The sequence below is a fragment of the Osmerus mordax genome, chromosome 5 (genome assembly GCF_038355195.1).
Source record: "Osmerus mordax isolate fOsmMor3 chromosome 5, fOsmMor3.pri, whole genome shotgun sequence".
NCBI lineage: Eukaryota > Metazoa > Chordata > Actinopteri > Osmeriformes > Osmeridae > Osmerus > Osmerus mordax.
In genome coordinates, this window is record NC_090054.1 from 13,946,679 (window position 1) to 13,970,059 (window position 23,381).

The 23,381-nt window shown below is 43.0% G+C and overlaps 1 protein-coding gene across 1 annotated transcript; it reads right to left on the reverse strand.

The window, feature by feature from the left end:
* Positions 1–1,112: 1,112 nt before the first annotated feature.
* LOC136943457 (indoleamine 2,3-dioxygenase 2-like) lies at positions 1,113–4,094 on the reverse strand. Its single transcript, XM_067236790.1, has 10 exons — positions 4,011–4,094; positions 3,615–3,710; positions 3,384–3,503; positions 3,100–3,218; positions 2,951–2,965; positions 2,749–2,848; positions 2,516–2,633; positions 1,938–1,989; positions 1,690–1,838; positions 1,113–1,560 (listed from the first exon to the last, which is right to left on the reverse strand). Exons 1-10 carry the CDS (start codon positions 4,092–4,094, stop codon positions 1,208–1,210), a joined length of 1,206 nt encoding a protein of 401 aa, XP_067092891.1. The 3' UTR covers positions 1,113–1,207.
* Between the last annotated feature and the right edge of the window lie 19,287 nt (positions 4,095–23,381).

The window sequence follows — 23,381 nt, forward strand, 5'->3', positions numbered from 1 at the left end:
TACATGCTGCTCTCTGCCTTATCAGCAGAGAATCTGTCTGTGACCAGGTCTCAGCTGCACTCTTCTACAGTGCAAACTGCTGCCTGCACAACTGTTTGTTTTTCTCCCTTACTTGTGACTGGTTCAATGGCTGGCAGGGGCACCCCTCGGGTGACTTATGATTGGGTCATCTCCAGCCCAACACCTGCTACCCAAAGGCTCTCAGTTTGCTCCCCCTCAAACTAGAGGAGCAATCTCCCCTCACTCTTCCTCCTACACCTCTCTTTCCATCTGTCTGTAGTTGCCTTTTTAGTCATTCCGACACATATATTTTCCTCCCTTTTTGCCTCCCTATGCCATCATTTCATCACTCCATATCTCACTTCTCCCTTCCCTTTATCCTTGTTTCTGTCTATGACTTTCTTAATGTCACTGTTGTATCATTTCTCAATGTTGGTTCAAAGGGGTCTATGCTCTGAGCTATAAACAGCAGTTACCATGGTAAAGCGGGTGAAGTCAGAGGGGTAGGGCCAACAGTTCAGGTCTCTGAGGACATATGCTGCAGTCAGAAGTAGTGCTCAAGGCAATATGTATTGGTACACCTGAGTTGTTTCATGTCTGACCTTCACTGGGTGAAATATATGGGGGGGGGGGGGAAAGAGCTCAGTTAATGTTAAGAGTACATCTGGTTCAGCTCTCTGACATGCATCCAATACAGGCCAACATAGCTTCAGTGTTGGAACAAGTGTACCAGCTGTGTACTGGAATAAACCTTGTTTTTGGTGAGTTAGGGCTGTGGTGGAGATTTGAATATTCTTTCTTTTGAGGCTTTTCACAAACCGTAACTCACCACACTTTTGTTTTTCCATGTTAGGCTTGTCCTATAATATCTACATTACTTATTTAAAATTAATGACCAAAAACCCTCTGCTTAAAGAAATCTTGTTTCTCACTCATCAATCATGGATTTGGGGGATTTTGTTGATTTGTTTTAGTTTTGTTTTATTAAACAGTCCGAGCAATATACAGGTGTTGCCATGGTGTATATAATCAAATTGCATCAACGATGTAGCTGACTACATGTAGATGACTAACTAGTTCATCTAGCTAGCCATGGAAATGGTAGCCCAATGTCCTCAGATTCATGGACCAAGCATACACATGCAGTGTAGTGTGAACATTGAAATGAATATTGATTTCGATGAATAGAGCCATTTCGGATATCTGGTTACATACGGTCCGAGATGAGCATTCGGCGAGTGGCATCACGGACACTCTTCAGGAAACCTATGGGTTTGGACCCGCCGGTACCAGTATTATCCAGCGCCTTGCAAACCCCTCCGAGAGGACAGTGGGATGCCCGGGCCTGGCTCCCGGGGACTGTGATGAAGCGGGCCACCATACAGATGTGGTAGCTCCTCAGGTCCACCAGCGCCAGCACACAGGCGTCATAGGCATGGCAGACGGAGGGGCTGGAGCCCGAGAGGATGTAGTCGCGCAGGGAAGAATGCTCGGACAGTGTCTCTATGAGACGGCGATGGGCCAGAGGCATGTAGTCCCTCATGCGCTTGAGGAAAGCGTCTACACATAGAGGGTAGGAACCATAGTGAGAAAAAGACATTGTCTGACTAGATGTTGGTGACGTGCAGAGTTTGTGGATATGGATCGGATCCCAGACGACATGTAGAGAGGTTCAGGGTGGGGTCATACTTGCTTGGTCTTCATGACGAACGCCCAGTAGTGCATCAAAGCACTGGATGGAGGAGCTCTGGGCAGCACTTCCTCCAGACAGCTGGATAGGTTCATCACAGATCCCCTCGTAGTGAAGACCTTCCGGTAACATGGGATTATCTCTCCACCTGAATAGGACAGGAGATCACATGGTCACCACAGGAACCAGAGCAGTCATACTGTACAGTAAATGCTGTGAATGACTGCCCTTTGTGCTTTGTGCTTACCCAGAGAAAAAAATTCTCAAAGTTCCATGGAATGAGACTGGATCAACATGCCCTGAAAAGATGAAATATGCAAATCGCATTCCAGTTTACTGAAATGAAATTATAGAGTATTGAAATGAAACCATGCATGGTTTGTGTACAGTACAAGTGTCAGTGTGTGAGTGTGATTTGTTGAATTACGTCATTGCTATGTCACTTTGATTCACGTATATTTGATTCACACTTTGAACACGCATCTGATAATTCTGCAAAGATCAAGCAGCAAACAATTTGTTTTCTAAGAACACATGGCACAATGCTAATTTTCAGTTATTTTAAAAGTCTGGGCACACAGCCAAGTCCACCATTTCTAACCACATCTCAAAGTCTACAACTCTGGACATTTTGCACCAATTCTTTTTTCAAACATTGTCAGTCACACCATTCAGGTCAAACATCAAAATTCATTGTCTTATAATTTACCTTATATCACAGTGTCTGATCTGACCACTAAACAGTGTGTATGTGTGTGTGGGAAGGGGGGGGGGTAAAAACCTGTTAATATTGTATGGTGTGGTGGTGGTGTGATTGAGACATACTATGCATGAGCTTGAGCATTTTCATCATCTCCCTCAGAGACTGGGCCACTTTGTGAAGGCCCTTCTGTAGCATGATGAGGTCGCAGGTGGCCCTAGCTTTCATCACCTCCAGTGCTCCCTGTGGAGAGTTCAAGAGCTTTAGAGCTCGAAATAGGACAGAGGAACGCCTGGACTGACAGACAAAGAGGACGAAATCAGCCAAAGACAGTTGCAGGGGCGTTCATGAGACTTGCCTGTATCCCTGAGCTTCCAGCCTTCTCCACCAACAATGAAACCAGGAAGAACCCTCTGCAGCTCTCTCCCCCAGGAAAAGAAAACACCAAGTCCAAGTTCCTGTATTTGAATTGCACATGAAAATCACATGAAACAAAACAGGGAGTCCTATGATCGGGGTCATTCTGGTATTAAAATCAGACCAAAGAAAAAAACGCTCACCCTATGTCCATGCCTCTGAAAGGCAAACAATGATGCTGTTAGTGCATGTCGGTGTGCCTCCCCTTTAATACGTTGTCCTCTTTCAAGATTGTGCAAATAGATATTGGGATATATTGCACAGAAACTTGGAGGTGCGAGGTCAAACTCACCCTGTAGAGTCTCTGAGTTTCCAGTTGGCAAGAACTGAATCAGCATACGTAAGAATGGGAGGGAGGCCGAGTCTCTTTGACACCAGCCAGAAGGGAAGAGCCAGAGCTTTGGGCAGCACCTGTTAATCACAGTCATAAAATTAAACACACACTCTATCAGCGTTAATGCTTCATTTCCAGGGCCCCTTTAAACAAGATAAGTTACCCTTTGTTAGTGAGGTGAGTTGATTTACACTGGTAGGACTCCAGGAGATGGCTTGTACAGGGCAGAAAGTAATTCTCACCTGCGCTGGCAGGTGTTCCCCCTCCTGCCAGACGTAACCCATGACGATGAAGCCCAGTGCCAGGTGAGCCAGCCTGAGCTGTCGATGGCCTCTCAGGTGTTGAGGACTCAGATTGGCCATCTGTTGGCAAAGGTAGAACAGTGTGTTCTTTTTTCCGAATATTTTTATGAAGCTCTGGCAGAATCCCACTCCAGAGTCTTAATGGTGGTACGACAAAGTACAGCATCTTACCTTATGGACCCGTTCTCTTAGCTGATGTGTGTGGATGAGGTGTGTGAGGTTGCTGGCCAAGTCAATCCAAACGTTGTAGTATTCTGGTAGGTCAGTCTGAATGAAGCATAAATCAGAGTTACTCAAACTTTGAAAACACTGGATGTAAAAGCGTTGAATCAAACTCTTAAAAGCACCAACCTCCTATCTTCACACACAGCTATGTCACAACTACAGTGTGGACAAATACAATCCTGGATTACATGCCTGTATTACATTTAACTAAGAGCTTCACTCCTGTTGTTTTTTATGCATTTTAAATCGGAGGCTACACACAGTACATTTTGTATTTAAGCTAAAAGAGTAGCACCCAGGTATATGTGAGCTTGAAGACAGATTTTAGAAGGCCTGTTTTACCGCTGGTTTTTCCAGAAGAAATCCATACTCTTCAGATACATGGAAGGAGTCCAGGTCTATGTGATCTGTAGAGGTGTGCTCCATGTACTCTCCTCTGATTGAACCCACTGGACAGTATGTAACTCTCTGGCTTTGCCGAGTAGGAAATGGGAGGACTTGTAGCTGACTGCTCGGCTGGATGTGAGATTTTTGCTTTCTTGTTACTGTTTTGTTTCTCCTAAAACAGACATCCCCTTTGTTGTCACTTCTCTTATTGTCAACCCCATCTAGGTTGATTTCTAGTTTCTGGTTTGGAATATTATCAAGTAACTCCAGTGACCAAGAGTTCGGAAGCTCAATCAAATACAAATGATTGTAGAAAGTTGCAAAGATAGTGAGCTCACCGGCCATATGTGCCCTTGTGAAACAAATTTTGGGCCTATGTACAATGAATGTGTTTTAGGAGGAGTTTACAGTTGGTTAAGAAGCTTGATACAGTGAATGTTGATTCAACTCATTTGGTAGAGATGCCACTTGTAGTTTTATAACACCTAACTAGGAGACGTGAAGTCTAGAGACGGGAAGTCTGGGTAACCTGGGAGAGTTCTTGTCACCTGGGGGGAAGAGACAGTTGGTCTGAAGACAATGTGGATTCAACTGTATTGTTCTAAGGATTTAACTAATGACAGAAGAGATTTGGTATTGAGATTGTCACTTTGATTCTTACAGAGACACTCATCTGATGATTCTCCAAAGCTAAAGCAACAAACAATTGTGTTTCGAAGAACAGACAGCAGAGTGCTGGTTCTCAGTTCTCAATTGAAAGTCAAGCGCACAAGAAAGTATAGCATTTTTAACCATCTCAAGTTCTGGTGTCAGGTGTTCTGTCTCGTTTGTGACAAGGGTCAACAGGACTGACCTATATCACACTATTATGATAAAACATCTATTTGACATAATGCAAAGCAGCAAAACAGTTATAATCACAGGGTCGATTCTCCAGCAGTGTGTGTGCGTGCGTGCGTGCGTGCGTGCGTGTGTGTGTGTGTGTGTGTGTGCGTTAGTAAAGTTTTGGTGGTACTGTGGTGTGATTGATACCTACAGTACTGTGCATTAGTTTGAACATTTCCATAATCTCTCTAAGAGACTGGGCAACTTTGTTTGAGGCCCTTCTGTAGTATGTTAAGGTCACAGGTGGCCATAGGAAAAGAATAAAGTTCCTGTATTTCATTTGCACATGAAAATTGTGTGCAACAAAAAACTGGGATTTTCATGATTAGGAGTTCCTGGTATGAAAATCTGACCAAAATAAAATACACTTGCACAATGACCATGCCTCTGAGAGGCAAACAACAATGATACTTGCAATGCATGTCAATGTGCTTCCCCTTTAATACATCATCCTCTTGAAAGGTTTTTTCAAAACCCCATCAGCGATTGCGTAACATTTGACTTCTGTCGTAACTAGGTTGAGGGAGAAGATGAGTCATGTGGGCATGATGAGTTCCCACAAGACTAAAATCCTGGAAATAAACAATAGTTTGTTGTGTCAACTGTGGTATCACTTCTCCTAAAGAAGTAACAGTAATTGAAATGTGTATTTGACTTAGCATTAAGTTGGCAAGACTGAACAAAGTATTACAAGACCCTGGCCTAAGTGCTTTAAAAAATTCAGACTGTCCTCACAGATCATTGTATAATACAGTAATTGGCTTGCAAGCTTTACTAAAAGCTACTGTAGTGCATGTCATGTCAAATCTTTATGAGTGGCACAAATGTGGCAAACAACTTATCTGATGGGGTGGCCATTTTTTGACATCTGTCTGTTGCTTGTATGTAGAGGTCAGAATAGGGAATTCCTCTGCAAAGAAATGTAAAAGGGTGTGAAACTGATGTGAAATTAGTGTTTTGTTATGATTAGTTGAGAGTGTTTTAGCAGGGCGTCAAGACTTTAACATAAAATGTCAGTGGGACCTTAAGCATGTGCCTTTCCCATGTTAAGTACCCTGGGCCAAGCAGTGAATGTAGAAAGAACACTATGTCATTACATGCATTGTCGGACTCCATAATTACTCTGACACGTCTGACACAGACAGCCGTGCTCTGACAAACCACATGACGTGTGGGGATAAGCGGACAGTAGAGGAGAGGGGGTAGAATGTGGAGGGAGGTATGAGAAAGCTCAGTAATGCGTCAATGACAGATCTCAGCAGTGCAGTTCATTAGGTTAGAGCTGCCATGTCACCGCAGCCTTGTGATTGGTCCTCTGCTTCTCACGGACTGTTCTCCTGGTAACACACCCGCTGCACATCCAGTCAGTGACAAGCATGACCTACTGTAATCCCGGTCCTAAATAAAGATGTCAGTGTGTGTCTTCATGCTGATTTATCAACCTCTGCCCCAGGCTTATCTTTGCTGAGTTACTTTTACTAGTGCACACACTCCCTGTTCTCCATGTAACTACAGTAATCACCGAATACTGTACACATGGTACAAGGGAGCACTGACACCTGTATCGCTTCTCTCAATAGCTGTATGGGTTATTTGATAGATGTATCATGCTTCTCTATTTCCCTTTCAATCACAATTTTCCAATCTGCAGAGATTATCGATTGAATTATGTTCAACCAAATAAACAGTGCAATCACCAGGCTTTTGTTTGGTACAATCTTATTTTGAGCCATGGACATTCAAGCATAATATAAGAGTTTGATAGTAATATGTAATATGTTCATTAAAAATAACAATGTTGCCCATATACACAAAACATAGTTACTGTAACGTGTCTGTGCTGCATGTACTGTAGAGTGAATAGGATGATGAGTTGAGATCAGCCATAAGAGTTTCCTCACCTGTCAATTTTTCAGACAGGGAACGTCAAATCGACAGAAAGGGGCACCTTGCTAACCAATTATCTCAGCCACATCCACACGAGTGCCCAAGGTTGGTTTTCTATCAGACGGAAAGAGAGGCCGAGAGAGAAAAAGACAAAGAGAGAGAGAGACATAAAGGGAGAAAGAAAGGAGAAAGAAAGGAGAGGGAGAGAGAAGGGAGAAAGACAGAGGAGAGAGGAGATGAGGGAGAGAGAGAGAGGGAGAGAGAGAGAGCTCTGCGACGTTATTCCCTGGGCTTTCCCAGTGTTTACTCGGCTGTGCCGTTCTCAAAGCCCTTTACATTATAGATCTGTAGCTTAACACACCAAAAGACTAGGATTTCATGCACATAGAACCCAGCTGAGGTCAGCTAGTCCGGAAAGAGAATATACAGTATTGATTATGCATTGCACTCTACTATAATTGGTGACCAATTCTACAGAATGAATTGTACACAGTGATATGAAATATCACTAAATAGACCATTGAGCACCACTATATGTATTTATCACACAAGGATGTGGACAAATCCACCAATATGAGAGGCCGAAATTAATGCTTTTTTCTAAATTCTTATCTTGTTCATAGACAGTCAGGCATGTGGGATCAATACAGCAACATGTCTAAAACAAATAGCTAGATGGACTGCACAGAGGAGATGCTGGTCCTATTTACAGTTTTGACAAGTAATATGTCTGTTTATCATAATGACAACTGAAGCTGAAATTATTCATCTTCATCTATGGAATATTTTTTTATAAGAAACTTAAAGGCAATGCTCAAACCAATGTCAAAGCAAGCAAAGTTAGTATAAAAAAATTACATAGTATGCAATGACAGTATGTCAGTATGTGAAATGCAGATACAGTAGTTTAAAGGTAGAATGAAAGCTATTTCTGGTGTGAGCGTCATTTAAGGATGATCGAAACCTAAGTATACACATGGTTCAAAGTTCAAACAAGCAACACAAATATATATTTGGCATTACATCTGACTAGGACTCAATCAGCTTAAGGTTTTTGGCCCAAAAATGCAATTTTAAATGAACACAGTAACCCACTCTTAAGCCTATCTCTGGTTTGTTCTGCTTCATTAACGGGGGAAGGGCGAAGAGAGAAGGTTCATCATTCCTCTGAAGAGAAACTACCTGCCCACCACCGAGCATGTCTAAGGGGAGCTGTGGGCGTTTGCTAATGATTATCACTCTCATCCTACCTCTAAATCTGCCCCTTAGCCTCAGAGAATTAGTCCAGTTTGCCCACACAACTTTGACATCCCCCTCAACCCAAACATGGCCCATACAGTGTCATGGATATGCTTTGTTGATTTGATCTTTTCTTAATTTGGCAGTGGGAACTCTCATTAATGCCTCCCTCCCAGTGAGGAGAAAAACATTAGGAGAGAAAAAAAAACGGAATTACTGATGTCAGAGAAGGTAACAATCTGTCAGTAAAGGAAAGGCTTTACTTCGACAGTAGTATTGGAAACTGTATTGTACCTCCACCCCTAAATCATACTGGAGGAAGTTACAAATCGTGCCAGTATGGAGATCAAAATCCCTTTTCCTGATCAGAAACCAGACGTGTGGTGAGCTCCTGTTTTAACTGCTGCCTCTAATCCTACGCTGGTTCGCTTGATAACAGTGTTTGGTGTTTTTTTTGCCTGTCTGGAGTACTTCCACAGGAGAGTGTGAAAGATGATCCTCTCTCTCCTGTTCCTGTTTAGACTAGGAGAGCTGTGGAGGCTGGGGGAACCAACTGGAACTATCACAGCACACCACCACCGTTTTCAGACTGCATGTCACACACACATGCACACACAGACGCTCACGCACACACAAATGCGCACAGCACCATGCACAAAAATATGAACGCACACATACCCACACAAAGCCACTCAGACACACAAATGTATTTACACTGCGTACACAATGTGCACCACAAGAGTGCATGACAAATTTTGTTCCTGTCCAGTGATCCTGCTGCTGCCAACCAGCAGCCATTCATGTGAGGAGGTGAGTGATTTGAAAAGGATTTGGTCTCCACGGTACTTTAACAACACTGATGTGTTTGAGAGGAATTCAAACTTCCCTCTGATCTGAATGTTTTTAATTCTCTGCTGGGACACATTTTAGGCAGATCTGTTATGAACTGCTGTTCATGACAAAAATAAAGGTGATAATTACAAGAATCCTTGCCACATGTTAAAGCTCTTCTGCGTCGAACCTTGTCTGCAAATGTGTTTACAATGTTTCCACCAATACATTTTAACAGGTTTTTCCTGTTCACATGTGTATCAATGTGTTATCGAGTACACATTATTACCAATCAGCCATTACTAGAACTTGTCAGGTATTCCACGTTTTTGGGTCAGGTACAACATGACAAAATCCTGTTGCACAGCATCATCTGCGAATCTTTTTTTAAACTCACGATCCATAGATCGAAGACGTTTTTCCCACCACCCTGAACATATCTCTTTGCAATTATTATTCTAGTGTTACACCTAGTATTACATTGTGTGGGCTGTCCTTCCCACTCCCAACTGTTCCCGTGAACTTGTGCCTTTGCAACCTCTAACATGATGACAGTTGACAGCACATGAAACATAGAGGTCCACAGCTCCATGACTTTGTCAGGCATGTCTGGGAAGTACCGATCATATAAGTCTTGGTGCCTCGTAAACTGTCCATCACTGAGAGTTACTGTTAGCTACAGTACAGTGCTGCCCTAGCTAACTTTACTCCACTACCTATTTGGTGTCTGCTAGACTCTAAATGTGCAGGCCCCTGCAGCCCATTCACCTTTCATCCCAGTGGGTATAGAGAAATGCCAGATGAGTTTAGTGCTGTGGTCGAATACTATGGGATCAGCACAGCACGAGCCTGTAGGAAGTGACACGTCAGGGTACATTCAGTCCAATAGATTGAGTAGTGCAACAAGCACCCTGCCAAGCTCTTTTCAGTGGACAGGGTCCGAGACGAAAGCCATCAACATATCCTTGCTTATTACAATGCTCCCATGTTACCCCACTCTTCATCTCCCCCCACTGGCTACCCATCACGGCCCGCATCAGATTCAAGACCCTGGTACTGACCTTCCGAGCGTTGAACGGGACTGCACCAGACTACATCCAGTCTCTTGTCCAGCCTTACACCCCCACCCGCCACCTACGGTCTTCTTCGGACAACCGTCTGGTGGTCCCACCTCTCAAGAGCACCCGCTCCCAACCCAAGCTCTTCTCCTGTCTGGCCCCCCAATGGTGGAATCATCTCCCCACTTCCATCAGAGATACTGACTGTCTCTGCACTTTCAAGAAAAGGCTAAAGACGCACTTGTTCCAGGAGTACAACGGTACTTTACAAAGATTTGTTGGATCAGATCTTAGTTTATTTCCTCCAGGAACACTATGGCACTTATTAATGGACTCGCTGCACTTGTTGGTTAGTTGTAACTGATTTACAGTAACTGCTTGTACTCGCTGTGAATTATATTATTGTTGCTTTCTTTCCTCCAGGTACACTTTCAAGGATCATGTTGTTCAATTGAAATGTGTTTAACTACATGCTCTTCTGGTTCCACCCATTGGCACTTATTTGCTTTTCAAAATGTATGCTTCTCGTTTTGGAAATGTTTTTGGGGCTTGTTGTTTATGATCATTGACCTATGCTCTGTTGTAAAGCTCTGTCTTGTAAATCGCTCTGGATTAAAGTGTCTGATAACTGACTAAATGTACTGTAAATGTAAATGTACAATATGGCACATTGCAGAAAGCAACGGCATAGGGGAGTTTTTTAGTTTTAGCCTAAACAAACAAAGCCTGTGTGGCTTTGTTTAGTAATGGTTAGGCTTCGGAGACAGGGCTATGCTTAGGTTTGGAGTTCAGGTTAGGTTTTGGGGGTAGAGTTAATATTAGAGTTAAGGTTGGGTTCATGTTAGGGTTAGGTTAAGAAGTTAGGGAATGCAGGATTTTGAATGGGACTGAATTCTGAATCCCCACAATGATAACTCTACACAATGTGTGTGTGTGTGTGTGTGTGTGTGTGTGTGTGTGTGTGTGTGTGTGTGTGTGTGTGTGTGTGTGTGTGTGTGTGTGTGTGTGTGTGTGTGTGTGTGTGTGTGAGTGTGTGTGTGTGTGTGTGTGTGTGTGTGTGTGTGTGTGTGTGTGTGTGTGTGTGTAATTAAATAGTCCAAAAATTGAAGTGGATGATGATTCGACTTAGCAGGCTGCTTCATATAGTCTGCATTGCCCCCTGTCTGAGATAGATGATGGGGATTTCTCAGGGATTTCATCAGGTCAGAAGCATAGCCCCATCTTTGAACCGCTTTGTCAAACGCCTGAATCAAGGCCACATCAATAGGAATAGAGGAAAAGCCTGTAGAAGTCAATTTAAGGTTATAACCGTACCAAATATACACACCTTCATATTACAGTAACAAATATAAATGGCTTAAATCTTTAATGCATGTGTTTTTATGACTTGCATGATGTTTTATATATTTACATTTACATTTAGCAGACATTCTTATCCAGAGCGACTTACAATAAGTACAGGGACATTCCCCCTGAGGCAAATATGGTGAAGTGCCTTGCCCAAGGACACAACGTCATTTGGCAGCGCTGGGAATCGAACCGGCACCCTTCTGATTAATAGCCCGATTCCCTAACCGCTCAGCCATCTGACCACATATCAGTTGCTGCATGTTTTAATTGATGTCCAGTTGACCATCTTCCATCATACCAAGGGGCTTTGTTTTGGTCGTTGTGCAGGTAAAAAAAGAAAAAAACATCCATAAGCTAGACTGTTTTATTCAAATGTGCTTGGCAATTTCTCCCCACTTCCTTTATTCCATACTTTTCTCCTAACCTCCCACATTCCTATCCATTGTGGGCATGCTTTACCACCAGAGCCACTAATCTCCCAGCAGCTCTCCACATCCAACAGAGACCAGAGCAAAAAGCAGAGTGGGGGACTGAAAGTCATGGTGCTCGGATGAATTTCCAGACCACTTACCAAGTCATCAAGCAGATAGGCTACAAAAGAACAGTAAATTCTCTCTGCATGAACCGTGACTGTGGGAAATGGGCAACAGTGAGTTTAAATCACTGCTGAACCTGCAAAGCGTCCAGCAGTTTCAGAGAACCAGGGAGAAATACCACGAGCAACAATGTTTACCACTATACTTTATGTTTTATGTTTACTACTTTGCTGCAACTTTCCCTTTCTTACTTTGTTCTCAGTAGCTGCAGGGTCTCTTATCTTATTTTATCATCCCAATAAGACCTTATAATGCTCTATCGGAGTGGAGGGGAGAGGGTGGCAGCAGTGTTTAATATGAGGATGCCAAAACAGAATCCTGCACCTCCCATGGCTTGTCAAATAATTAGGCCTATTTTTTATGTAAAAATCCCAAAGGCAACCATTGTCATGTGAAGAAAACTTGTTTATTCTACTCTGCAGGAAAGCCTCAAAGGATGTGCTAATGTCACTATCCTCCTGTGTATTAATAACAGATTAATACAGTTTTAATTTTGTTCATATGTTCTGTGATTTGGAGAAAAATATACTACAGTATAGCTTTATATCAAGTACAGGTATGCTGTTCGCCAATGGGAAGAATGGGAGTTTCAAACTCCCATTCTACATATTGATCTTGTTTAGAATCAAGATGACATCTTCATTGTCACTTTGTGTTTTAGACAGGGCTAAATTGATATTCCCTCCCAGTAAAGTATACCTTTCTGGTACAGGAACTTCCTCCTTCTCCGTGTGACATTCTAATGGTACTGTAAAACTGTGAATCATCGTGGGGTGTGCTGTAACTTGTCATCTCCTACAGGAAGTGAAGCCTAGTCAGAGGAAGTGGCTCCCGCTGCTGTACTGTAAGTACAGAGCGTGTCAGAAAGAGAAACCCCACAGAGTAACCTTTCATGGTCTGAACTCCAAGTCTTCTAGACGTGTGTGTAGAAAACTATTTATCATAGCATTCCAGGGTTTGAACACTCATTTCCTGCCACTGAAGGACTGCAGCGTTCTGTCTGCAGTCCCCAGAGGCACAATAATGATTATGGTTATCTCCTATTAGCGTCAATCTGATCAGCATCATCTTGATAAGGCTGAATTAAGGAGTGAGCCAGCCTTATGGTTAGGTGTGTCAGACCTTATCTTGTCACATTGAAGCTCTATACTATCCTCGGAGAAGAAGCCCTAAAATACCATTGTGAGAGGCAACATATTAGTCATCCTTTAGTGAGCTGTTGGTGAACCAGGTGAAGTGGAAGAAGCTGAAAAGGCTCGGTTGTCACTAAATTCTCTCTAAAGAACACAACGAGATACATTATTGTTGTGTGTTGATATGCATCAGCACACCGAGTATTATGAATCGCATTAACAATTAATTAAATCAAAAGGATTATTCTGCATGCAAACTCATCCTTGAGGTGCAGTTCAATGGAACAGAGAAGCTGACAGAAAGGATGAAGGCAGATGTTTTCCATGAATTGTACCAAATGACGCACTGTTCCAGTGGGATTAACCATGAGGCCATTTCAGAGCTTGACATTGACTCCCATCCCAGAAGTAAAGAATCTTGGGAAACGGTTCCCCAAGATCAATTTTTAATTTACTGACAGTTGGACTAATGACAAACTCAATTACACACTAACTGACTCCTAATGGTCTTACAGAGCACCCCTCAGCTTTGCCCATACCGTCTGGAAGTGGTGGAATGATGCCAAGGAAAATACCAAGGTTTTTGCCTATTCAACAGCAAAAGTATGGCCGCTGCTTTTCTGTTTGCAAGAGAAAGTGTACAAGGAGAGTGACATCATCGGTATCAGCAAGTTTATTGAGATAATTTAACGGTAGAATTGATATCTCTATTCTCTTTCGATACATATTAATGAATTCTGATGAATTAATATTAATGACTTCTATACCTTCTTAATAGTATAGTCTTTAACTATGTAGTGCCTCTGAGGCTGAAGGCAACCATTCATTTAACATTTATGATATCACTGCATTATTCATAAGCTACTCTGCAGCTAAGACTAAGGTTTATTCAGTATAGTTTTAAAAATCATGTTAACTTAACTTGGAAGTGGAATTGAAGCGGAGCAATAAAGGGAATCTTACTAATTCCATCAATCAAAATTTCCCCTGCCTTATCACACCACATACCATGGATAATAGCGCAGGATATGTCGGCTTTCATTCTAGACTGATTTGTGGAGTACCAATCCAGCCGCCTCCATAACACACGCACATCTACCCATGTCCAATAGGCCCAAGGCCAGGAGTTTTCCATCAGTCACAGTGGGGGAGGTACTGCATGGCAGGATAAGGAGGGAAGTCTCCAAGCCACTCTAAATCACAGTGGAACACCAGGCCTCTGAGAGATAGCCTTGATGCTGAGGCAGCAAGGAGGATGATCCTTGCCCTCAGAACCCCTCACCCCCACCTTCACCCCTCTGCTGAACCAGCCTCATATTTCACCCAGGCTGACAGAGGCCGGGGCGGAGGCCGTGGCTGAGGGCACCGTTCAGCTGTCAGTGCATATAGGCCCCTACTGCCGGAGAAGAACACTTGGTAGACAAGTGTTTATTGCCAAAATAGCCCTTGGCTGTGAATGTTTCAATTCCCTTAGCTTCCTAAACTCTTCAACACATCCATCACTTATTGGACATTGCAAAACACCTGCTCCACGTTCAGAGACTTCAGATTCGTCGGTTCATCATGCATTGTTGAGGAAGTCACCTCGACTAATCAGAAAGTGAATTCATTAAGCCACAGGGTCGTACATCACCATGGAGAAGTCTCCCATCCCTCTTGCTCTGAGTGTCATTACATTATAAATCTATTATCCATCATTAATAGCCCTTGAGGATTATAAATAGTTCCAAGACATCTCCCAGCCAGTGTAATAGTCTCAGAGTGCTCAGCACGCAGGTACTACATGAGAAATGGGCCTTGATCAATACAGAATTGATACCACACCACAAATGACGAGGATTCAGAGGCATATGACCTTTGCAATATCATGAAAGATAAGATGAGAGCAGAGTCTAATTTGTTTTGGAACTGAAATAAAACTGTCAAGAAAGTATTTGGTGTACATCAGATTTAGTGAAGTTTACTTGTCAGTGTGGTTATTCGGAAAAAGATAATTAACACTAACACCTTGAGCCTTCACCCCTCACTCTCTTTGTGTGTTTACATTTTATGTAGCAAGCATAAAATATGTTTTTGTTACAGTCTTTGTGCCTATTAAGACTCAGTTTCAGTATTTTTTCGACATTATTCCCCTGTTGAGTGCAATTACAGAAATATTTGAGTTGAAGGAGGTGCATTTTCAGAGGAAAGTGCCCACTGCTCATTGCCTTTCAACACATAGCTGTCAGCATCTCTCATTTAAACCTCAAAGCACTGGTGCAAACAAAGAGTATTGCTTGGAAAGCTGGCTTGAAGACCCCATGAGGAAAGTCACTTATAAATTGTAAAAAGCATTCAGCAATAAATAACCAGAAAAAAACAACAGGCTCAAATGTATTGTAAGTGGTAAAACAAATTCAAACCACGACTTTACTACTTAGTGTATTTTGTGGCATGAAAAATGTAACTACAGTGGCAAGAAGTGTTGGAGTCACCTGAAGTAATCCATTGAATTAGTCATGACAATGAACCAGTATAGATTGAAAAAACATCATTTGAATTTCAAAATATATTTTGAATAACATGTTTGGGGCTTTTCACAAGTCATAACTCTCAATGTAAAAAATGTGTATTGTTTTTAATTAAAAACCTCACTAATTGTATCCTCTTAAATTCAATAGATGATAAACAAAACATGGGTTTCACATGTTCTTCAACAGGCCATATGTAAAGTGTAGTTGTGCCTGCCAGTTACTGTGATTACCAGTAACTTCACAGTGTGAGAGAAAACCACTCTAGAGGATCCACTAAAGTGTAAAGACCCCAAATAATCGCTGTGTTAGAGCTTTGGATAATTACACAACAGGATTAAAACAAGTTTCACAGTGCTAATATCTTGTAAAAAGATTGACTGTTTTTCTCTACTGAAGACATTTGACAGTAAACAGGAAAGCACACCATTTCACAAAGAGCATGAAACCATGGCACCCATAAAAGGAACCTGAACTGTCACATGTTTAAAAAGGCACCGCTGCATTCAAGGCCACACTTCTTTTGATGCCAACATGGGTCAAGGAGGAGCTACAAACCCCTCTGAGAAGATCCCCTATCTATTGCTTATCTAAATTAAAACTGACTTTATCTGTTAAAAACATAATACCAGAAATACGCTAGCATAAGATTAGCAGTCAGAGATCCCTGTGTGTGTTAGAAAGAGTGTAAGCTCCCATGTGTGAAATAGAGTATCATAAAGTGCCAGCCTTTGGTAAAAATGACCTGAGATCAGTTGATAGCAGACAAGAAAGAGCCCTGTAGACCTTAAAGGTGAAAGCACCACTCCTGCAGTGTTGTGGGTGGTAGAATAATAGAGTGTAAATATCTGACTGTTTCCTGTTAGCTTGGGAATCGATGTTCAGCCTTGTTGATTCATGGAACTTTATTGACTGTTTGTCCTTGACAAATATCATTGTAATTAGTAATACCCTATACCAGTGAACTGTTTTCCAGGTCAGCAAAAAATATTGATTTCAATCTAAAGTAAAAATTAGCTTACTGTACCTTATGTTTTCAGACTCCACTGTAAGTATACAGTAGGTACAATTTCCTGCAGTTCTCAAACAGTATGTCTTTGGCTGACTTTCTAAAAGGGCTTTTACTTTATTGCAAATTTGCTGCATAAACAAATGTTGGCATGTGCACCACACCAGAACAACAAAAACTAATTGTAACTTCTGGATGGAATTTCCAGAAATGAAATCTTACCAGAAAATCCTTACTTCGAAGGAAAGTACCCCTGTTTTAAGATCCACAACATGAAGTGAAGTTGTTGCCTCTGCAGCTCTTACCAGAGGTTAGTGTTGTTCCTTTCCTCCAGAGGCTCAAGCTCAGATTAACGCTGCGTCAGATATTTCTTAACAAGCAATGGGGTTGCATGAACTACTGTAGAGCTGATAGTTGGATCCTCAGATAGGCCCATCAGCTGGCATCAGCGTTGTACTCTGGGAAGAAGCATTGACAGCTCTGCCATTAGGGACTCTGGGAAGCTGTTGGAGTGTGAGTTGCAACAGTGTCCGTCAAACGTCAGCTTTCAAACCTTGAACTGACGAGCAAGTGGTTTAGATCATCTCAATCAAAAGGACAAGGTCTCTGTTGGATGGCTGGCGAGTCAGACTGGAGAGCAAGGTGGTGAAAGGGTTACTCATGCAGCACCAACTGGTAGAGTTCAACATCCACATCTGGGAAGTAGGGATGGGGAAAAAAACAAAATGTGGGTATTGGGGGGGGGGGGGCAGTCTTTGTGTCCTTGGGCAAGACACTTCACACTACTTGCCGCTCTGGATAAGAGCGTCTGCTGAATGACAATGTAAATGTATTGTCCACCTCCGTATTTGATGTGAAATCCGGGTCAGAGGACACACGTTGTGCATACACATGCACTCTTACCTTGTTTGCCAGTTCTCGTTTTGTATCAGAAGTTTGCACTTGCAGTGCAACACATTTGTTTAAGGGCATTACATTAATGCCTCCAGCCTCTCCATCTACTTGTCAATGTTTTATTATTTAAATCATGCAAATCAAACATTTGTAAGAGAATGAAAAATACTGTTTCTATATCCCAGTCTGTTTAATATTGTATGTGCAAACAAACAGTAGATGGTTCTGGAACTGATGTCACTCACACTCTCTCACACACACACACACACACACACACACACACACACACACACACACACACACACACACACTTACATAAACATTCTGGCAAAAAAAACTGTGAAGAAAAAAAAAGTTATAATCTCAGCTGCAATGGGATACATGTTGGATCAAAGGGAACACATACATCTAATTTTTGGATCAACAAGCTCAAATATATGCTTAAAAGATATATAGTTTATCCCAGTGTTTTATGCGGTCTACAGTCCTTGCATATCATTTATCTTTTTTTCCTGACTGATGGGTAAATGTTGGAAACACATTGTCTAAAGAATAAGTAGTGTTCATGGCCTTAGTGGTAGTACTCTCTTAAATCGTTGCCATATTTTTATAAAACGGATTCATGCTAGAGTGCAAGCATGAATTTTTGTGTTCACGAGAGTACTTTAGCTCTGGGACAATGTTGTCACTTTAAATTAGCCTTTCATGTACTGTGCCCAAAAAATGTAACATAAATATGACGGGGCATGAAAAATGTCAAGCGACAAATTGAACTCTTGAATCTTGGGCAAGGACTGAATGCTTTGAACAAGACATCAGTCCAGCAACACATGGGTAAACAAACATGCAGACATTTCTCAAGATCCCCTCCCCCCCACTCCAGCCCTGCTATGAAGACAGCACTTATAACACACAAACACACATAAACACCTACGTATCAACCATTTGCAGACACACGCAGCCACAGACGGAGACCGTGTCGACAGATGACAACGGATCACCTCATGAACAATGATTGGAGGGTGTCTTCACCCACAACTGCTTTTCTGTCAAGTGCTTTCACTTTTCTTATTGGATTTACACTTTGGCTTTGACCATTACTCCACATGAATGGAAGCGAACCATGCAGGGAGATTGTGATGGACTGATCACCTTCATGCCATAACCACACCGACCTTCATAGTCCCCGCTTCTCGGAGAAATGCACGAGAAACCCTAAACGTCTGTCATCCATTCACGACACAGCTGATACGGAACCACTGCAAGTAAGAGGAAGAGCCTCTCTATTTGTTAAATGACTGCTCTCCGCAGACAGCTATCTCCAAAGATGCCTGATTTCGGAAGAATAAGTGGGTTTACGTTCAGGATGAACGTCAGGGGTCAAGCGACACTGCAAAGGAAATACCTTCACTATTGACAAAAGGGTTTATTCTGCTCTTTCTTTTGTTTGTGTTTCTGTGTGTGCGTGTGTGTGTGTGTGCCTGTGTGTCTGTTTGAACGTGTGATTTATCCACTTCGGTAAATGATTGTATGGCACACCTTGTCTGGTGTTGTTGGTCCTCCCTCTGCCCCCCTGCTCCATGTTGGCTGCTGTGCCCTGGCATGTGGGCTACAGATGGACTCTCTGTGTGGCCAAGCCAGGACTTGGTCCACCGGTCCCTGAGCTAGAAAAGCCAAGGCAATTCCCACAAATGATACAGGCCCATTTTTTAAATAACAAGCACATTGACAAAATAAGCCTCAGACCAGGAGTCTGTGGATGAGCTAGCCAACTGTGAGACTAGATGCTTTATATGCAGTGCAGTGGGATACAGTCTTTGGCTTCCCTACTGTGGCACTGTCGGTCCACTCTCTTTGTAAAACATGTTGAACCCCACTGGGACTGACAGGCCTGCATCATTCTCAGTGTCTCTTTTGGCAACTCACACACACACAGACACACGCAGAAGGAGGGAAGTATGAAGCTTTTTAACAGCCCCCATAGACTATTTCTCTCTATTTGTCTGTCTGTTTCTCTCTCTCTCTCTGTCTCTCTCTCTCTTTCTCTCTCTCTCTCTCTCTCTCTGGAGCTCTCTTAAGCACAACCTATGTTCCTTCACTCCTCTCACTCACTCTCTCCATCCATCCATCCATCCATCTCTCTCTTTTGATCCCCCTATCAGCTAATTCCTCCCTGGCACTCTTCCACCAGCATGGCTCAAGCCCTCTCTCCATGATGAACAATCACCCAGGAGGATTCCCAGGCTTCACCCAGTCACCAGAGCTCCCCTCTCAGCCCCTTAGCCCTGGCACGAGCAAGTATACATCAGCTCGCACCCTGGAAGCTGATGCAGGTTTAGATTCATATCCTGGCCCTGACATGATGTGGTGGGGGTGGAAGAGGGGGGGGGGGGGGGGGGGGGGGGGGTCTGGGTGCAGATTGGATTGCTTGATGGCCTGACTGAGGCTGTGAGTAAATAGTGCTCTGTCTTAAAGAGCGTTCCCATGCATCACGATGACAGCAGAGGCAGTTTTCTCTCACGCCGCCCATTAGTCATCACCAGACGCAGGTGGTTACTACGGCGTCTGTGTGGATCAACGTTACGACCATGCCTACGACACAACTTTCATCCCTGGTTTGGCCAATTAAGGTCCCTTTGTGTATACATGAAAACACAGCAAGCTCACGGATCCATTTGTTTCTGAAACACTCGCAGCTACTCCAAGACTGGATGAACCTCGGTAATCATCGTTTCACGATTCTCGTATTCATGAACTGACTGAAATAGTTTGAGGTTCATCAATCGTAATCAGCTGCCTCTAAATTGCTTCCTATCTCTGGTAGCAGGAGCTTATTGAGGATGATTAACCGAATGTGAGCGTTCTGTCTACTGTATGTGTTTCTCCCTCATCTCCTTTCCCAGTGGGTATCGTACATCCTGTTGTATGACCTTCAGTGCCAACAGATAGGAAGCTGACATGGGGGGTACTACAACTGAGCAAGGCCACATTCAAATGTAACAACGTTTCGTTTCAAAGTTCAAAGACGACATCAACCACTGGAATGACAAATTGGTTTTACATGAAGGGAGAAAAAGGCTGAATGAATAACTGAAGTGAGCTGGTGAGAGTGATCCGGCAGAAGAATCTGGAGGTGGCAGAGGAGTCCTGGGGTATTGACTGGGATACCTGGAGCTCAGCCGATCCCTGGAGCTCAGCCGATTCCCCTCAAAGTGACTGGATGGCAGAAGAGGAGCTCGAGAGCAGAGGACGAGATGGTGAGGGCTAGAAACACACAATAAGCACAACTGTAGGGAGGTTGTGTTTAGGCTACTGACTAGACGTGTGTAAACAAGGCGGCAGATGGGAGTTGTTGTGTGATCTTCTCTTAAGTGAACCTCGGTTCATTCCTACTCCATAAAGTACATGAATTACCATGTCGTAATGGGAAGTGTGCATAACACATTTGACAGCAGCCAACATCTCGTTACCCTTTTTCAATTAAAGGCCCGTGCCTCGATGAAACATTCAAGTGCAGGAGAAATGTCAAGATCAACTAAAGCGAGCATGAATCATCATGGAGTAAGCTGGTACTTGAGTTGCCAAACTTTGTTTATTACTAATGCACTGCATCAGACGCCGAGATGCTTTCCCATGTCACGGCCTTTCATGGAGGATGGTGACAGGTGTTTGACGGCATGATGGAGCAGTCCGCTGGAGGTAGAGCCCCACACAGTGGAGGTGTATCTGTCACCTATGACGAGAAGGAGCGGCAGAGGACGCCCCCAGCTCTTGCTTCAAATGCACTTTGATCAGAAATCGGAGCGAGTTCTGTCACCTTTTGCAGAGTGTCAAAGTCTAATCCTGTTAAATCAACAGCCACCGAACAATTTGGGGGGAGGGGGGAACATAAAGTGATGCGACTCATGTAGAGGACTCAACTGTTTTGAGTAGCGGTATCATCCTTTTCTCAAGTGATTCAGTGCACCTACAGCATCTGCCCTCTCATTCTTAAATATGACATCCCGTGTTGTCAAACAATGGCGGCAAAATAGATATAGAATATTACAGAATACAATACAATGCGGTGTAGTGTAGTAAAATTCAATAAAGCACGATACAATATGACTTCATTGTCATTCCTGACAGAGAAATGGACAGGGAAATATGCCTTTGGCATTCTTTCGCTGCATAACCTGCAGCCAAACCCCTAACATTTCCAAATACATCATATTGTGAATCGTAAGTGAACCGAGGGTCAAATATCCCTGAATGGTGGCTGTGCGATAAGTGTAACAACAGAACTCCATCTCTGAGGCTGATGTTGAAGGCAGTGGAGATCAAGGCTGCATATACTTTTCCTTGTTGACAAACTGAGGGCGATGGGCCAAAATAATTAGCATGCATGCAGAGGGCCAGTGAAGAGGATGGAGGCAGTAATGCCTTATTCAGCATGAGTAGAAATATCCTTATAAAGAGAAAGCCCTAAGCATTGAGGCGTAACATTTGTTAACTGTCACCATGGATGACTAAGGCATCCTCTTCTTCAAACAAGTGTCTACTATATGACAGCAAGTCAATTTGATTATGTGAAATAATATAGGTGTACTGTATAATGTGGTCTATAATGTCATTACGGTTAAATATCTAATGTATCATATAATCCAAGATTAGTTATACTCTAGATTTGTTGTGTGATGCCTATTAGCTACACAGAACATCAGTAATGATAATTAACATCAGTGATAAGCATTGGCAGACCAACAGTGCACTTACATTTACATTTACATTTATTCATTTAGCAGACGCTTTTATCCAAAGCGACTTCCAAGAGAGAGCTTTACAAAGTGCATAGGTCACTGATCATAACAACAAGATAGCCACAAAACATCGCGAGTAGCCAAAACATGAATCACACATTGTGAACAACCAAAGTAAGTGCCAAAGGGAAGAACCATAAGAGCATGTAGTTAAACAAGTTACAATTAAACAACATGAACCGCTATAAGTGCAAGTGTACCTGTGGAAAAAGCAAGCAACAATAATAAAAACAATATATCACAGCGAGTACAAAAATGTATATCAGTTACCACTAACCACAAGAGCAACAAGTCTCTAAGCAAGAGTCATTGTGATCCTTGAGGAAACTAACATCGGGTCAAGCGAACCATTCCTAAGTACCGTTGTACTCCCGGAACAAGTGCGTCTTGAGCCTTTTCTTGAAGGTGGAGAGACAGTCAGTGTCTCTGATACCAGGGTCTTTAATCTGATACGGGCCATGATAGGTAGCCAGTGGAGAGAGATGAGGAGCGGGGTAACATGGGAGCGTCTGGGTAGATTGTAGACCAGGTGGGCTGCTGCGTTCTGAATCCTCTGAAGAGGGCGGGTTGCACATGCTGGGAGACCAGCGAGCAGCGAGTTGCAATAGTCCAACTTGGAGAGGACAAGTGCTTGGACTAGCAGCTGGGTGGAGTGCTCAGACAGGTAATACTGAGAAGTTTGTACAAGGATAGAAAAGCTATTTATACAGGTGACTCTTACATAAGAACACACATACATACACATACACCTTGGGGCAGTGACCAATGGCAGAAAGTCAGACAGGGGGGTTGCAGGAAAACAGACTGCCAACCCAATCCTGTTCAAATCAGTATTTCGCTTGTAGGTATCTTGATAGCAAACAGGACGTTGCTTTCAGGTAAGCTAACGTCTTCTGCACTGTTCGCACACTGTCCCCACTGACAAAAAGGCTGAATTTGAAGTGGTGTACTGTGAGTCATGTTCATAAGGAACCCTGAAAAGGAGGATATTGTTATGCAGCTGAGGTTTGCAACACAAGTAGTTTGGAAACAGGGACTTACTTGAGGTATCCCTGCCAGGAATGTGGTGTAATCTCAAAGCTAAGTGTTACCCTCTGAGCTGGGTGACACCATAGATTTATTCTCGTTGACGACG

Excerpts from the sequence above, each read along its gene's own strand:
- LOC136943457 (XM_067236790.1), bottom strand. The coding sequence starts at position 4,094 with ATGGAGCACACCTCTACAGATCACATAGACCTGGACTCCTTCCATGTA. Across the intron at positions 3,504-3,614 it reads TAAGAGAACGGGTCCATAAG|ATGGCCAATCTGAGTCCTCA; the intron begins GTAAGATGCTGT and ends CTTTGCCAACAG. Across the intron at positions 1,839-1,937 it reads TTGAGAATTTTTTTCTCTGG|GTGGAGAGATAATCCCATGT; the intron begins GTAAGCACAAAG and ends TGTCCTATTCAG.